The sequence below is a fragment of the Anser anser genome (genome assembly GCF_964211835.1).
Source record: "Anser anser genome assembly, chromosome: 7".
NCBI classification, from domain to species: domain Eukaryota; kingdom Metazoa; phylum Chordata; class Aves; order Anseriformes; family Anatidae; genus Anser; species Anser anser.
The window spans coordinates 15547445-15563619 of record NC_139727.1 but is presented as its reverse complement, the minus strand read 5'-3'; the positions used below and the strand labels follow the sequence as shown (position 1 = coordinate 15563619).

The 16175-nt window shown below is 36.9% G+C and overlaps 2 protein-coding genes across 36 annotated transcripts in view; one reads left to right on the top strand and one right to left on the bottom strand.

Annotated features, from left to right (window-relative positions):
- CTNNA3 (catenin alpha 3) overlaps positions 1-16175 on the top strand; it is a 495101-nt gene that overhangs the window by 202944 nt on the left and 275982 nt on the right. The window lies entirely within an intron of this gene.
- LRRTM3 (leucine rich repeat transmembrane neuronal 3) overlaps positions 1-16175 on the bottom strand; it is a 99717-nt gene that overhangs the window by 68924 nt on the left and 14618 nt on the right. For 3 of the 4 annotated variants that reach the window (XM_083845465.1, XM_083845467.1, XM_083845466.1), the window contains one exon: positions 14994-16175. This exon is cut by the window's right edge. In XM_083845465.1, the coding sequence (XP_083701591.1) occupies positions 14994-16175 (1182 nt within the window). Of the gene's footprint in view, positions 1-278 lie in introns of all 4 variants that reach the window. The other variant, XR_014587190.1, reaches the window with a different exon arrangement.

The following is a 16175-nucleotide window of genomic DNA, read 5'->3' as shown; positions in this document are numbered from 1 at the left end:
GTGGGTGCTAAGGAAGGGGCACACCTCAGCTGCTATACACTGTGTTGAGAAGGGAAGGTGGCAAGTTAGGCTGCTTTTCCCTGTCTCCATCCCTCCCAGTGGCTGAAAAGCTGATACTGAGAAGAGTGGATTTGTTGCAGCCATCACAAGTCATGCTTATTTAGTGAGGAAATTGTTAAATGCTGAGGCCTTCTGTCAGCATAGTATCAGTGTCCTACTTTCATACCACTGATTTACAAGTTGCAGCATATGACAGACTTCTGTAAAATTCAGCTAACCTTTTGGAATGCTTTGATGTATGAATTAGTTACGAAGGTTAAACTTTCTGAAATATCCTTGTGGCTTTTATGGTAACTTATGCACAAAGTCCTCGTGCCAGTACATTCTTTATAAACTCTGTCTTCCTTTGAGTTTTGTGGGACACTTATCCTTTGGAAAAATCTTAAGTTGTCTTTTGTTCCAATAGAGCAATCTGAGCCAAACAAAAGAGGGAATGGGAGTACAGGAGTGATTTCCTGCTTTTATCAATAAAGTTGTTGCTGGATTTGGATGGATGGCAAGGATGAAGAGATGAGTGTGCTGTCCTAGTCATTGCTCCAGCCCAGGTTCATCCAGTCCACTGACAAGAAATTCAGGGTTTGAAAGATGATAGTCAGATATTGCGCACTCAACATGACTTCTCAGGGAGGTCTGGGGACATATTAGACAGGCCACTGTGGAAACAGGAGGCGTTTCATTGTTGCAAAATCAAATAGCATCTGTGGTACAAAATTAGTGGACATTTCCCAGGACTGTTACTGAAGATTGGAAATTCTCTCCCCCACAGCTATTAGAAATTAAACCTCTCCCACAGTTATTCAAAGTAGGGAAAAATATATTAAATGCCTTGAAATAAATTTTGCATTAGGACTGTGGAAAGACAACCAGAGGGCTGCTTTGCTGTATTTTACTTCAGCCTAAACTCCGCAGCTTGTAGGCTGCAAGCCTGAAATTAAACTCCTAAAATTATAAAAGCTTAGAACAAAGAGAACATTAATGGTCCCTGGCTTCTTTCCCACAGGCTCTGCAAGCTTTGATTTCCGGAACTTTAATAGAGTAGGAAAGCATAAAGCTATTGCTGTTATGTATTGCTCTTCTTATACTCAATATTACCACTGTCAAACAGAACAGCACTTCCTTAAAAAGATAACACACCTGAGCTGATAGTTAACCTGAGAAAGCTAAATGCTGCTTTCGAAGAGCCAGGAAAGTGCACTGTTTGTCCATTAAACATGCTCTTATAAATAGAATAAAAGCAGCAGAAGAGGGACGCACAGTGATTCTTCACTGATACATGTTGCTTCAGCGGCATAAAATTAATGTAAAGGTAATTGTAAAGGTAATCTAACCACCCTGAACACCCATTCAGTACGGTTTTGCCAATAAGGGGCCCTTTTACAGACCTTACCATGGGGGTCTACTCAAATTCCTCCACCAGAAATGAAGATATGGCTTAGAGAGCAGCTTCTTTTCAGCCACTTTTGGTAGGCTCATTGGACAGCTGAATGTAAAGCTGATGAGACTTCAGGTTGTGCCGGGGCATCAGCAGTAGTTTAACTCTTGTAAGCGTGTTGGTGAATCCTCACTAAGAAAAAAATCAACTTCCTGAGTCAAAAGACAGTCTTCTCCAAAGGATGCAGATGTCTCTCAAGTTACTGGACACTTCCAGTACTTCTTGGAAAGGACTCACAGGCCAACCCAGTCAAGTTATTTCACTACAAATCTTGAGTTAGAAGTTTGATTTAGTGGATCAATTTAGAGTACTATCATGAATCATAGAATAGTTTGGGTTGGAAAGGGATCTTTTTGGATCATCTCATCCAAGTGATAACCATTAATTTTGGGTCAATTAGCAACTGGTCCAACACATGAAGAAACCAAATCAGATACAGTCAGAAATGAATTTGAATGAATGTTTCATTTTCAGCTATTCACGTTTTACCATTAGTGACTAAATAAGCCTTAATAATGATCACAATGATTTCTACAGTATATAAACTAAGAAACAAGGAAGGGCTGTATTTTCAGGTGCCCACTAGTTTTGAGTGGTTGGGTTTGAGGCATTCTTTTATTCCAGGCTGTTTTTCCAAACAGTTCAATCCCTATACATTTTCAAAGTTAATGTTCCTTTGCAAATTCTTTTCTTTCTTTTTCTTACACTAGCATGCACACCATTGCAGTGTGTTAGCAAAAGATACGTAGCAGGTGGATTTCCACTTTCAGTCCTGCTTCATCTATTGCCTGCCACAGGTTTTCTCTCAGCTCTTGCAGTGCTGTCAGCTACCCTCCCCCTTCAAAGCTCTTAATACATTCTCCTGAATTCATTCAACAAAATTGGACATACAGATTTATGCTGGAAATAACATGTAGTGTTGTTTGTTTTTTTCGTTCTGTTGAGGTTACAGAGACATGGAAGAGGAGGTCTTAAACTGTATAAAACAAGCATTAAATTGAATGAATGCTCATGTAAGGGGCACAGGCTATAGATATTCAGAAGGGATGTCTGTGAAAATGTGTGCTTTATTTGAAACCTCTTAAAAAGGGAAAGACTCTTTTTTAAGAATGTAGAAGGGAAATTTTTTATTAAACTCTTCTGAAACAACCCTACTAAATAGATGCAAAGTGTTATGTGGTGCTGAGGTTAAAGGGATCATGGATTGCTCATCTGCAGTTCTAAGAGAGCCTGTTATAACCACGCATTTTCGTTAACCAGGTCAGCTGAAGAAATGTTGTCTATATACTGCTGCATAGTTGTCTGCCTCAAACTATCCTACTGATAAACAGAGGACTTGTGTTTGCAGAGTTCTTTTCAAGTACAGAAAAATGTATGTGGGAGAGATTAATAATTCAGCCAGTGTGAAATTAACTTTAGGCAGCTAAATCAGCTTCCTTTTTGCAGCGTTAGGACATGTCCTGTCTGTTATATATACACACTATATAGTGCCCAGGTAAAGCATCGATACAAGAAAATCAATTCTTTGTAACAAATCAGAATGCTATTGCAGCAAGGCCCATAATTTGAGGTAACTTGTTTTCTCATGCATAACAATTTTTGAACATTATGTTAATTTCCACTTAAAATTGATAGGGTTTTTGCAGAAGGTATGAATATCCAAAACACTGGCTTTTTTTTCTTTTCCCCCCTGAGTATTCGAGCATGATTTTTTTCACTCTATCATTTTGCTTGTTACTTGATCAATGAGTCTTCTCTACTGGCAGAGGCAATTTAAAACTATTGTGAAAATTTCTCATAATGTTCTTTTGCTGAAAGTGTGCTTGCTGTTGGAGCTGACTTTGTAAACAAGGCTTTGCAGGGCTCTGCAGAACTTGGTAAACTAGAATTCAAGGGCATCTGGTACACCTGTCTTCTTGGATTGCCTTGGATTCTCTTTAATTCTGGGAGATAGGTAATCACAAGAGAAGAGGACTCAAAACTAGAGGAAATAAAGTGTGTGGGAGAGTGAAATTTGAAAAATAAATCAAAATAATGATACATTTCCTTTTTATGAGAAGTAAACCTGCTCTTGGGGAGTCTTGCTGCTAGGAAATACCCATAATAACCTCCTTTAAGGTTAAAAGCACATATAGAAAGTCTGGATCTACAACACGGACTAAGAATCATGAGTTCTAATGTTGCTAGATTGAAATTAAATTTTTAAGTTTATGAGGGGTATGCTCCTCTGGCTTTCATGTTAGAGACCGTGGTACTGCTGTAGTAGAACCCCTGTAGTTCACCCACAGTTTGTAAACCTCTTTCAACTGCTTTTCTGAACTGATTTCAACAGAGGATTGTCCACGGTAATACTAAAAAATCATGAGCCTGGGTATGTTGTATAGTCTGCCATTAGTGTTTTATAGTACTTATTGAAAAATTAAAATGCTGGACAGCCTAAAATGCCATTTTGACAGTTTCCTCTGTCCTGCATAAGGCCTTATTACCCACGTAGCTTAAAAGACTGACTCTTCTATATTTTATTTCTAAGGTAGGTGAACTTTGTTACCAGTTTGGGGTAGCCATGTAGCCGGATGGCTAAGGAAAGATTTGGAAATAATTTTTCCAATGAGCTGCTGGGACTGTACAAAAAGTTATCAAACATCAATAGCAAATCTTTGCACCAAAGTTGTCTTAAAGTTTGAATCAACAGCAGATTGCAGTTGGTTAGCATGTCACACTGGCTATTCTGGGAGCCCTTGATCTTAAGGAAAAGGATCATCTCAGAGATTGTCAAGCCTCAAATTCAATATACACAGATAGTCACAAACAAGAATATTTTGGTATCTTTCTCTGCTGATATTTAGAGTGTTGACAAATGTGGGACAACTTCTTAAGTACATGAGCTTAGGTAGGATTAATGAGTACCAGTAATAAATTCTCACTATAGAGTCTGTACGTAGAAGTCTTTTCTTTTCATCATCTCATTAATGAGTTTGAGCCATTAACAGCTTAGAGTGCTGAATAAGGATTTACATTTAATTGAAGTCCTCTGCTCTTAGCTGACAAGATGCATTTTAAACACTTGATGGATGTAATTAGTGTGATGAGGCTTTAAAAGAAATTGTGTTTGTTAAGTTTATAATTTGCCATGTTGGTTTATACATGAAGCTAAAGCACACTTATCAGTAGTTCAGTGAGTTTGGAAAAATGTGTTTTATTATTATTGCTAATATATAGAAGTTTTAACATGTTGTTACAGCCCAAATGCATCATGGCTTTAGATTTGAGAATGCAGTTTATTATGTTATGATTGCCAATTAATTTATACTGCTACAAAGTACATTTTATTCCATGTCAGAACATACACTACAGTTATATACAAGCCTATATTCTTTTGGATAGCAAGGAATTGTGCGTAATTGTTTAAGTTACTGTGCCTATTAAGCTTTCAAAAAAAAAAAAAAAAAAAAACCTCCGTGAATACTGCTGGACTTCAGTACCCACAAAGGGCAACTGCCTGCCACTCAAGGTCACTATTTCCCTTGTCATTTCCTTCTGTTCAGTCTGATAGGCAACAGCTTCTCACTTCAATATTTTAAGATTTGCTCTAAAGTTATATGCAAAAATTAAACCAAAAGAAAAAAAGAAGAAAAACATGCAGGAATGTTGAGATGCCATGGTGGTTGGCTTCCTTAAGTTGTAAAACAAATACTGTCTGTAAGTTCAAACTCTCAATGAGAGTTTTAATGGCAACTGCATGCAGATTGCCTCACAGAGTTTATTGCTTCCCTTGTGGGAAACAGTTTATTTTCAATGTCTTTTTTTTTTTTTTTTTTAATTAGGAAAATGTAAAGATTTAATACAGAATCATAGAATGGTTTGGGTTGGAAGGGACCTTAAAGCCCATCCAGTTCGAACCCCCCTGCCCTGGGCAGGGACATCTCCCAGCAGTCCAGGCCTTGAACACCCCCAGGGATGGGGCCTCACCACCCTCTGCATGATGAATTTCTTCCTGATATCTCATCTAAATTTCTTCCTTTTTTGGTTAAAAACCATTACCCCTTGTCCTATCACAACACCCCCTAACAAAGAGTCCCTCCCCAGCTTTCCTGTAGGCCCCTTTTAGGCACTGGAAGGCCACTCTAAAGTCTCCTGGGGCCTTCTCTTGTCCAGGTTGATCAACCCCAACTCCCTCAGCCTGTCTTCATTGGAGACGTGCTCCAGCCCTCTGAGCATCTTTGTAGCCAGAATTCTCATTTACAGTGTTGTTTTTTTTCCCCTATATTCTGTCATTGTGACATACGTATTGCCAGTGTCAATGGGGATGAACAGAAATATATGGTCCAGCATCATTGATGTTGAAGGAAATCTGTTCTTCAATGAAAGACAAGTTATTGGCTAGGAATTGGAAGTGTTACAGAGCTTTTGAGCTCATATAACAATAGTGCTAATTTTTGCTGCTGTCCCACATATGTACCAGTAGTGCAGCTTGGAAACTGTTGTTAAGGATTAGTGAAATAAGGGAAAACTAATCATTTAGTCCTAAAAGTACAGAAACTATTTGGGTGCAAGTGGCTGTAGGAAAAGTTCTCACTGAAGGGTTTCTGTCACTGTCATGATCCTTTGTTGGAAGGTGGATAGTTAGTATATTACACTCTGAGTCACAGGTGTAACATGAAATGAAATGCATTTCTGAATTGGAAATTACTTGTATATGTAATGCATATGTATTCCGGGTAGTACAGTTTGTTTCAGGAGAAGCTGGCTGATATGAGGCAATGTAGAATGAAGCCTGCACTGTTCTGAGGATATGACTCACATTACAGATGGCTAGGAGGCTAATACTGTGATATGAAAGTGTTATATTACAAAGAAAAGTGTACTGCTAACAAAACTCTGATGTGCTGGAATGATTGTTTGATGTTACTATTTTTTGAAGAGGAAAAGATGATCCTTTTCTTAAATTTCAGCTAAATATTTTTATATAAAATATAAATATTTTTATATAAGATTACTGTGATTGTTAGTAGTGAGGAATGTGGGGAGTAAACTCATCTGGTTAAAAAATAGACTCTCTGTATAGCTGTTTTTTATACTGAACCATAGGTAATTATTTTTCAGAAGTCAGTTAATTTTAACTGGGTGGCAGGAATTAGTGGCAGCCTCTTTTATAGTAGGTAAGAAGACAACGTTGCGATATATACCATGTTTTTAATATGCATCCCACCCAATGTTAATAAGATATATCTGCCACCATCTGCACAACATTCTGATACAACTGCTTGCTTTCATTGGCAGACAAGGTTCCTGGAAGGTAATAGTTGAGACTAGCTTCATGAAGCTGAGTATAGCTTACAGTCTTTAAATTTCAGTCTGGGGGGGAGGAGAGAGGAAGTAGCATTTTATCAAAAAGGTTAAGTGTTCAACTGTTGCAAGAAGTGAAGATGTGAGTGGCACCTGGGTGTTTAAATTCCCATTTGCAGATTTGAAAATCTTTCGTGTAGTCTGTTTTAAAACAAACAAGATAATCCATAGGAAACTGAAAAATCAGTAACAAAGCATCAATTAAGGTGATGAAGTCTAAAGTTTTTTTTTTTGTGTGTGTGTGTGACTCCAGTATTCATTTTGTAAACTGCATTCCCCTTTTTTATTCCTTTAATATTTGTGGCTTTTGCACAGCTTAACGCAAACCAAAGAAGTTTCGCATAATTGGAGAAATAAATAAATAAAAAAATATGCAACATGAAACAATGTGTGTGCTAGAATATACATTATAAAATCTGTATTTTGGAATAAGGAATCCAATTATGATGGTTGTATCTTCAGTGGCTCAGAGATTGTATGACTAATGCATTATTATTGCTTATTATCTACATTCTAGCAAAACACATGTTCAGTCTTCATGTTTCCTTCATCTACAGCTACTTGTAATCTTGAGGGCAATGAAGGGAAGAATTACAAAGGCAATTAGGGTGCCCAGCTTCCATTGGAGATCTTGTTTGTACCTTTGAACGTTTTTATGTGTATTTTCTCCCCTGAGTTACAGCTGAACCAGCAGAAGGGGCTGGTAATTTCATTACATTATTTTGAAGTTGATTTGTGAGTTTTACAGCCTTTAAGGAAGTGGAAAATATAGTGCCTAATTTAAAATCTGAACCATGAGTTCTACAACACCAGTTATTATAGATACTAGTTAAAGAACTGTTATCCAAACCTGCAGTGAGTCCCTGACCTTAAAAGGCACACGTAAGACCCAACAACACAACCCATGTTTTATCAGGAAGCACAGAATAAATGCTAGGGGAATAAACTGAGCTAGAGTAATGCATGTAACCAGCAAGCAGTATCATTATTGTTGCTAGACTCGTTAAAAAATAGTCATACAGGAAACAACAAAATATTAAGATGAAACGTATTTTGGTTATTTCTGTATGAACTGAGTCCCACAGTTTCATGAAAAGGTGTTTTACATAATAAGAAGGCAGTTTTCCTCTCTTGTTAAATTAGGTGTGAAACAGGAGTTACTGAGAAGTTTTTTTTTGATTTTTCAAGATGCTAAGAACCAGATAGTAGCATTTTTTAAAAACAAAAAAGTGCTTAAAATACTTTAAGAAATACGTAAACACTGTTTTGTTTTTAACATTCCAATTCCCATTACCTTAGAACATGTTAGTTTGTCTTTCAAAACTGCTTGCTTGACTTCTGGAAAAGCTCAGTGATCTTCCCTGACTTTTTACTGGCACTGTTAAGGCATTTACAGTCCTCTTCCTGATTCTTTCAATTTCCACCTATCAGTATAATTATGCACATGAATTGTAGTGCCCATAAAAATGCAAAGTATTCATATAGTTAGTATATCACATTATGGGATATAGCACAGGTATAATATATGACAGCTATAGAAGGTACTGCTGGATATCAAGTGAGAATAACTATAATAAAGGCTGACTTCATGATGACAACTCTTGCAGGCTGCTGCCAATATCAGGGTTGTTTGTTTGTTTTCCAGCATTAAGCAATTAAGTTCCTTAGAGACCAAGCTAGTTAAATGTTTTGTTAGTTTGAAGAAGAAGAAAAGAATTTGCATGCAGAATTGGGCAGATATTTTTTGCAATGGTGTAGTAAAGCAATAAACCTTGTAATGTATTTATGTCTTTGTTTGGAGTGTAAGTAAATGAGTAATTAGGATGTTTCAGTTTCCTATATGTTTATATTAATAAAGTCAGTGCTACCACAAAACATTTTGAGAATTTGCAAGGTTAAATTGTAATTATGAAGTCCTACATGATCTTAATGCTACCACTAATGTTGAAGTAATAGAAACGTAACATTCAATTAAGAGTGCAAGGTGTGACATATGGTCAATGTATTAGTCACACAGAAACATAGGAAGTGACTGTTTTAGGGAGTAAGAAGACGTATTTGAGGGCTTTTTGGAGAACTCTTTTTGAGATAGATTTCTAGTCATTCAGTTTCATCTTGACAAGCCAGTTTGTGTGAAACTAAGACACTGTAAGAAAGAATTAAAGATTGTTTTCTTAAAAAGTCTGCTTGATTTCAGTAATAAATAATTTTAAAATTGTTTTTTTTCTTTTTCACGTGAACACAAAATACTTCCTGTAATAAAGTCAGTGAATTTCATCGATGTGTTTAGAAAGAAAAGCCTAATAAAGGAATAGGGGTTAACTACCCTTTAGTCCCTTCTTAGTAAAGCAGTACTCATTCTTACATTTGAATGCTAATGCTATAACCATGATGCTCTAATATTAAGAGCAAGACAAAAATTTTAGGTAGATGTGATCTTTTTGATAGGTTGGTCATATAAAACATATTACCTCTCTTTGAAAATCTTTGTTCATTATTATTTTTACAAGGCTTGCACTAGTTCTAAATTTGACATAATTTCTCTGGTAGGTAAAACATTGGCCATCAATTCCCACCTATCTATCCATGATTGTCTTGAATATACTCCTTTTTATTAATTTACAACCTTGATAATCTGTTCATAGCTCCTGAACGCTGCCATTTAAAAATATATACATATTATTTTTTATTTATTTTTTGCACCCTATTGTGTTCCATTCACCATTATGACAAGAATTAGTTTGGCTGTAGCCCTGAGGATCCCATCAAAATCCTGTATTGTACCACTGTGATAGCACAAATTTTAGAAAGCCTAGTTAAGAAGAAAATCGAGGCTGGATATCACTGACTGACAGGTGACCTCCATGCACACCTACGTACACGAAGTTACAAATGCAACTGTATTTCATCCAGTGCAGAGTGAAATGAGTTCTTGTGCATCCCCTTAAGGAAACTCAATCTACAGTAGCTGTAATCCTGATTTCATTGATTTGTATCCTTCACTGTAATTTAAAATACTGCTGGTGGCATAGACATAGTGTAAGGCCTAAAGTAGTTGCTGCAAACCATACCAGCAGGTTGCTGCATCCAACCTCTGCCCAAGAAAATATGCTGTGTACTCATGTCGGTGGTAAGTTTCCCATTATTTGGTTTTATTACTGCTTCTGGATTTGATCTTTCATAATTTCTTATGTTTTCTGTACACTGTGTGTTGATGTTACTGTAACTTGTAAAAAGGGGGTAGGTGCCCTTCCTTTTGAAGTCTAATGATACCTTTCTCATTGTAAAAATACACGTTATAATCTGCCAATGAAGGAAGTTGAAGTAGTTGCTTGTAGTCTGAGTTTATTTTTATTATGTCTTAATGTCACTTAGTGGTGTTTTATAAGTAATGACTTCTAAATGAGTGGCCACAAATTTATTACAGCACCTGTCCTTCCTGCCTAATGCTTCTTGCCTTTTAATGATAGTGTATCCTTACACGCTGGATAGACTATTTCTTGCTAGCATTCATCTGCTCTTATTTTCCCCGTCATTCACTACATTCAGGATGACTCCCATACATAAAGAAGAAATTAAAATACAATTGAATATTTAGTATGCTGAAAGGATTAGCTGCTGCTATCTCGTTATACAGAAGAATGCAAAGAAGGTAAACACATCTGTATGCAAGAGATACCTGTGATTAAGCTAACTACCCACTGGATGTCACTATTGTTCCACAGAAATTCATCTAAGAGAATATTTATCTAGAGTTGAGTGGCTGCCTGCAAAGACCTTCAGCTTGCAGTAAACTGAGAATTTCTAATTGTGTTTGCAGGAATATTGTACGTTTATGTTCATTTTTGCAATTGAATTTTATGTCAAGGTTTGCTAGTTCATAAAAAAAAAATAAAAAAAATTGCCAAACACTGAGCCATGATGACTGTGTAAGTGCAGATAGTGAGTAATGAAAACCTACCAGCCAGTAGAGATGCTTGCATTCATTATATTCAAGCCACTTGTTCTCATTATTATTCTCCTACTCTGCAATTGCTGGAGGTAATCTCAACACAGTGAATGAACATTACCAGTCTGCTTGAATTTGCCTAGTACATCAGTTATTTTCTTTTCCAAAAATGTGCATTCTATATCGTTTAGTATCCTGAAATATCACTGGTATATTTTAAGAGCTAGTGAATAGCATCTTGGGCTTTTAATTGAGAAGTGAAGTAGTCCACTGGCTAGGAGGATATCTTTGGGAAGGAGACTGGATTATCTTCCAAGTACTCAATAAGTGTGTAATCTCGAGCATATTACCCAAAATGTCTCTTGTTGTTTCCTTTGCAATCTTTTGCCTGTCTTCTCAACATCCCTTGTATAAACATTTAGCATAAGAGGTTGTTGCCAGGTGCTTATGGAATAGCTACCAGAGGATGTCCTGACATCTTACCAGATTTTTGGGGTGGTATCATAAAACGAAACAACCTTGTTTAGTGATTCCACCCAACGTTTGTCTTGTCACTGTTTAAACAACTATTGACTGCTTTAGCAATAAAAAGGAAATGCATTTTGTCTGTGGCTTGAAATACCTTGGTCTTCAAATGGTAGCCCCAGAACACAAAATATGACTCAGGAAAAGGGTTAGAAGTTGCTTTTTAAAAAAAACAATCAACAGAAAAAAAAAAGCTTCTAAATACATTCTTGCTTTCCTAAACTTGGAATATATGGACAGCATCAGGTCCATTAAAGAACAGATGAGTTGTTGAGAAGCATTCAGTCACATCTCCTTCCTCAAATTGGTGCCTGAAATACTTGAAGAAGTAGAGCTTTAAAAGCCATCATAGCTTTTGCACATCCTCTGAGGATTGCTTTGCATCAACCCATTAAGGCTTTAACAGTTCCGTGAGAGAATGGCATCAAAATATCCCCAAACCAAGATGGAGTGGGACACTAGGTACCAGCTATCCAAACTGGAGAGAAGCAAATGAGAAATTTCTTCTCTGGAATCGCTTTACCACTTCATTTGTATTCAGGAAGAGGGCAGCCTTTCACAGGGACTGGAAGTTCCTCAGCTAAAATGAGGTTGTTTCCTACAAGATGATTTTAATTTGTGATTCTGGTGGCCTAGCCACTAAAAACAAGTCACTTCTGTAGTGTTTAGTTTGATGGCGGTGAGATTAAGGTTAGTTTACTTTGTGTTGTCTTTGTGCAGATCAAAGCATGTGTTTCGTAGTATGTTTTAACATGTTATGAAGCTGGTTAAAAATGTTTTTTAAGCCATAGCCACTAGAGTGGGATTTAACAACTCAGTTCTCAGGCCTCAGGCTGTGCAAGAAGGTCCAATTAGTTATACTGGGCATTTTATTTTGTGTAATAAGACAGCAGTTTCATTATCAATGGCAATAGCAGCAATTACATGTTTATCTGTGTTTGGTATATAGTTGGAAGTACATGAAAAGTGAAGTCTGTTGTATCTTTGGTGATAAATGACTTACTTGATATGAGCATGTCTGTGCTAGAATATAAACGTGCTGGATTTTCCATGTTATTTTTGTTACCCATCTATGATTTATGACATGCTGGCTTTATTTGCTTTTTCACTCCCGTAGTTAAATATTTTTGAAGGGAGTTAGTGAAAATTTTACAGGTATTAATTTCTGTAGGATTGATTTTTTCTGTGTATTGAGATGGAACAAGGCGTTAAAGAGACACAGAAGGGAGCATGTAAAGTCAGACTCAGTTATTTATGACTCATTCACAATCACAATCCATTAAGAAGTTTTAGAAATGTATTGATTATCCTTAAATAACAGATTTTTTTAAATTAATCATATGAAATCATTTTCAGAATGTAGTTAGCACTCTCCAAACAAAAGAATAGCAGGATTTTCTTTTACATATACAAATGTGTGTATGTGTGTGTGTATATATATATATATATGCACACACATACGTATTTTCATATATATATGTTGGGGGGCAATTTTTTTTATTTTTTTTTTGGTAGTACCTGATATTAGTCATCATTGCAGACACTGAAGCCTATAGAAGTAAAGAGATGGTTCTTACCACTAAGTTTACAGCGAAGTATAGTCCTTCAGCACAGGGATAACCAAGACCTGCTGGTAGAAAACTGAATCCTGTAACAGCTAAGATAATTTAATTTATATTGACTTTTAGTAGCAACTTTTAAACTACAATTAAGCTTAAAAGTCATAGCCTGCTCAGTGCTGCTAAAATGTCTTAAGCACTTCCATTATTAATAATTGGTGGGGATCCTATTTGTATTGAATAAAGTGGGGTCTCAGTGTTGCAGGATTCAGGGTAGTCTCAAGCTCCTGCTCTTGGTTATTTTCTCACTTCAGTCCTTGAAAATGAGAATGGTTTCACTATATGAAAAAAACAAACCCCAACAACAACAAAAAACCCTTCAAGTATATTGATTCTTTTTAAGAGATGCTTTATAGCTTTGTTTTTATCATATCTAGCATATCTCAAGGTGATTGGCTGTGATTATTACTTTTCTAGTAAAAATGTAGGAGAACATCCTGCTAAGGTTTTGCTTTTTTTAGTCTGCTGCAATGAAACTGCTTTGTAGAAACACTCCCTCCCAAGTGATTGAAGACGTGCAGTTTACTAAACCAAATCAAGTTACAAAATAGACATAATTACATTACTGACTCTACTTCTATATGGGTGCTGCTGAATTATTTCAAGAATGGAAAAAAAAAACACCACCTTCCTGTTCAAAATATCATCAAAATATATAGGATGCATGATTTTTTTTTTTCTAGATATGGGGGAATGTTATATTCTAATGCAATAAACATAATTAGATGACTTTGGGAGAGGGAAGGCAGGGAGTAGCCAGGTTCCAAATCTGAATTTTGTCCAGAACCACTGATGAATGACTTCACATTCAAAATGAATATCTGAATTCTTGTAATGTTAACAGGGTATTGCTAAGAGAGAAACATAATTTGTTACTGATTCTTTTAAAGATTTTTGGATGCAATCTTCTTAGATCAGTGAGCAACCAATTTTCTCTGAAAGCTCTTTTGCAGTTGTTGTGTTTCTAAAATGTACACTGTTTTCCTTTATACATAATGAAGCTTTATTTAGTTATTAGAGAGACAGTGTACAAAATGCATCACAAAACCCTAAAAGCCCAGCCCAGCAAATAGAAAGAAATAGAAGAAAATGACAGATTTCATTGTTTCCTCAGCTACATTAATGTCTTTGACAGTCTTGAAAAGAGAATTTCTAATGAGCACTTGAACAAATGTGTGCAGGAAGTGGTCTTGCTTTTGGTACTGCACATTTGAGTTCCTCTAATTGCATCAATAAGGAATTTCTGCTCCTCATTTAATGAATGCCTTTTGACTACTTTCTGAAAGGCAACTGGATATAAGGGATAAACACTGGCACCTTTTGTATGAAGTCGCATAAACAGGTTACCGTTAGTAGTTATCAGCCTTAGAAAAACTATTATAATGCAGTAGAGTAAAGCCCACATTTTTTTATCTCAATATTTTTATTAGGCTCAGGTTTCTCACTACTTTGCTTTTGGTGTGATAACTCAAGTCCTAAGACAGTGCTTTAGCTCATCTCTGGCTTTTTATTATATCTTGTGCTGGGCAGAAATCAGGCATTCTTTCAGAGCTGTTCCTGCACCATCTCTTGCCTCAGAGAAGTCAGAATTCCTATGATACTACAGTACCTGGGTCTTTAATTTGGTTTTGGTTCAAAAAGTGAGTTTCAGAGCATGGGCTAGGGTTAGTTTGGGGGAAGGGAGCTGGGTTTGATTTTTTTTCTTCATTGTCATTTTTCTCCCTAAACACGAGGCACACTCACTGCAGGTGCAGTGGATTAGTTATGAAAGAAGTTTTCTATTTAAAAAACAAGCAAGACTTTAATGAAATCAGGAGAGGGTTTGTACAATAGGTATTGTATTAAACCAGAGCTCAGGCTTCACATTGATTGCGGTATTTAAATTTCAATGAGTTGATTATGTATGAGAGTAAAATGACCAGTATTATGAATGTACAAAAAAGTGACATGGAAGAGCTGTGCCAGAAAAGTGAGAAAAACGTTCCCTTTATAGTCCCTAGAGTTCAATAAAGCACCACTATTTCCCAGCTTTTAAAAGCTCTTTTATCACAATGGTTCATACCTCGCATTCCCTGGAGCCTGACTTGTTATACGTGCAGGGTCCTGCTCCATTCAGCAGCATCTCACTGGTTTCAGTGTTGGTAGGTTTGTAATCTACATAAAATTCCTGTGTGCTTGGAGTCATTTGCTTCAGTGACTGTCTTTTCTTTTTCCTTTGCCTTCGCATGAGAGAGCGCTGCTGCAGCTGCTTCATACTGGCTGGGTAACGCTTCCATGACACGTATATTACCAGCAGGATCACAAGCACAGACAAGAAAAGGGCCACGCTCCCTGCAATGATTTTGTGGAAGGAGATGTGTTCTGTGTCATGCTCAGGTTCGGAGCTTGATTCAGTGGCTCCAATAGTTGGGGGCAGGGGGGGCTTGCTGTCATGTTTAGGCCTGGTGAGTTTTGGTTTAAACGTTGGCTTTGGGAGAGCTCGTGCTAGTTCAAACCTTTCCGTGGTACTTTTGCCACAGATGCTGTAGTTTTTCACTGCGTCAACAACATTCACCCCCTGCAGTTCTTTGGGGCTGGCACAAATAATTGTATTTTCCCTCAGCCCTTTAAAACTTTTAAGCCAGTTTACCAGAGAGCAAATGTTTCTGCTGCATTCCCATATATTCCCAGCAAGGCTGATGTCATTGAGGGATATCCAAGAGTCCAAAATTTCTTGACCAATAAATGTGAGCTTGTTTGAATCCAGGTTGAGGCGCTGTAAATTGGGCACACACTGAAAAACACTAGGTCCACTGAAAGCTTCTATTTCATTGCCAGATAAATCAAGTCTTTGTAATGAGCTCCAGGTCCAGGACATAGTTTGTCCTATCACACTGATTTTATTCCACTGTAAATAAAGGTTTTGAAGGCTGACTAGCCTTGGAAAAAGTGCCAGGTTGAGCTTAGAAAATTGATTGTGCTCCAGATGAAGCTCTTTCAGTCTGATCATGCCTGCAAAGACATTTCTTGCTAAACTTCGGATGCGATTATAACCCAGGTCCAACAGTTCAAGGTTCCTACAATCTTGAAATATTCGAACAGGGATGGTTCTTAGGGAATTGGACCGCAAATGTAAACTCAGCAGCTTCCTTAAGCCCCTGAACTGTTCAGATCCCAGAGACTGCAGCTGATTGTATGACAGATCCAAATTCCGGAGATTTGTCACAGGTCTGAAGGTATTATTAAGAAAATAGGAGATTCTGTT